This window comes from Etheostoma cragini, chromosome 6 (genome assembly GCF_013103735.1).
Source record: "Etheostoma cragini isolate CJK2018 chromosome 6, CSU_Ecrag_1.0, whole genome shotgun sequence".
Classification (NCBI taxonomy): domain Eukaryota; kingdom Metazoa; phylum Chordata; class Actinopteri; order Perciformes; family Percidae; genus Etheostoma; species Etheostoma cragini.
This window is the reverse complement of record NC_048412.1, coordinates 186809-188314: the sequence shown is the minus strand read 5'-3', so window position 1 is coordinate 188314 and position 1506 is coordinate 186809. Positions and strand designations below refer to the sequence as shown.

The window sequence follows — 1506 nt, the reverse complement described above, 5'->3', positions numbered from 1 at the left end:
CTCCTGCATCAGTGTAATGTCCTCCTGTCTTCTGCATCAGTGTAACGCTCCCTGTCTCCTGCATCAGTGTAACGTCCTCCTGTCTCCTGCATCAGTGTAACGCCGTCCTGTCTCCTGCATTAGTGTAACGTCCTCCTGTCTCCTGCGTTAGTGTAACGTCCTCCTGTCTCCTGCATCAGTGTAACGCCCTCCTGTCTCCTGCATCAGTGTAATGTCCCCCATTGTTGCTCCAGGTTGGAGTTTGGATGCCGGCTGCTGCTTTTATCAGTACATTACTAATGTCAGTGAATGCACCAGCTGTGCTGTAGCTAACGGTGTAAACACAGCCACAGTGTAGCAAGCAACAGAGAGTGGACACACATGAGCTGTAATCAGAATCACGTGTTAGGCTTATCAGGTGAAGACTGCTCATTTTTACACATCATGTGGATTTAATATTCATCCTGAATCTTGTCATTACTTGTTTTTGAAAACCAATAAAACACGGTGTTAAAAAACCAAGCATGTTTGTTTGACATGTCCATGTCTCAGTGGAACTGCATGTTTGTTTTCTATGGAAACTACCATCTCTAACTCTGAGGAAAGGTCCAGCTGATCTCATAACATGGCTCCAAGGTATGACCAAAGGTGGAGAACACACATTTGCTCGGTTAAATAAAATAAAATAAACAAAGTTAAATGGTATCAGTTTATCAGTAACTTGTGTAGTATATAGATGTATGAAGTTGTCATGATGTTAGAAAGCAACAGTAACTCAACCAAAGTCCAATCAAACCAAGCCACCTTGAGGAGCGAGGGAGGGAGCGATTGAGACTGCGACTGCCCAGGCACTCATATCTATGGACATGTGGGCAATCAACTGATCCAGGTGTCAATCATCAGTCCTTATTAGCCAATCCCCAGATCCCAGCAGCCAAAGAATCTTTAAATAGGTCTTATAGACAAGCTTAGAGACTTTTCATACTCAAAGTTGAAGCCTGGGTCTTTTGTCCACAGGCAGTCGTGGCCCACCAGAGTGGATATGCACCAGGACATCGAGGACAGCCTGGCTGCATCCTCCATGTCCCATGCTGGAGGTCCCCAGTCCCCGGCCCGCAGCGCAGAGAACCTGCTCAACGGACACCGCTCCAAAGGCTTGATGGAGCTGGGCCGCCGCGAGGACGCCACACTGAGGGACTCGGCACAGGTACCCTCAGCTTCATCATCTTCATCTATGGGTGGGAATGCAGCTGAATGCACTGGATACTCAACATCATGTTTTCATTGATTTTAATGCACCCGGCTGCTCTCTTTTATTCCCGTCTCATCCCAGGGAGCCACAGCTGCTGTGTCAGGCCCCGCTTCTGGCTCTGGGACCGCCAGGGCCCCCGCAGCGTCCACCTCAGCAGCAACCAAGCAGCGCAGCTGCCTGTTTAGGTCAGTATTACAAAGCATCCATCCATCCCTGAGTGAAGAGGAGTTAGAACGTCTCTCTCTCTCTCTCTCTCTCTCTCTCTCTCTCTCTCT

The 1506-nt window shown here is 48.6% G+C and overlaps 1 protein-coding gene across 1 annotated transcript in view; it reads left to right on the top strand.

Annotated features, from left to right (window-relative positions):
• Positions 1-948: 948 nt before the first annotated feature.
• Positions 949-1506, top strand: part of LOC117945758 (SNF-related serine/threonine-protein kinase-like) — a 3047-nt gene continuing 2489 nt past the window's right edge. The window contains exons 1-2 of the mRNA XM_034873455.1: positions 949-1186; positions 1313-1416. Of these exons, the coding sequence (XP_034729346.1) occupies positions 1022-1186; positions 1313-1416 (269 nt within the window). The 5' untranslated portion in view covers positions 949-1021. The remainder of the gene's footprint in view (positions 1187-1312; positions 1417-1506) is intronic.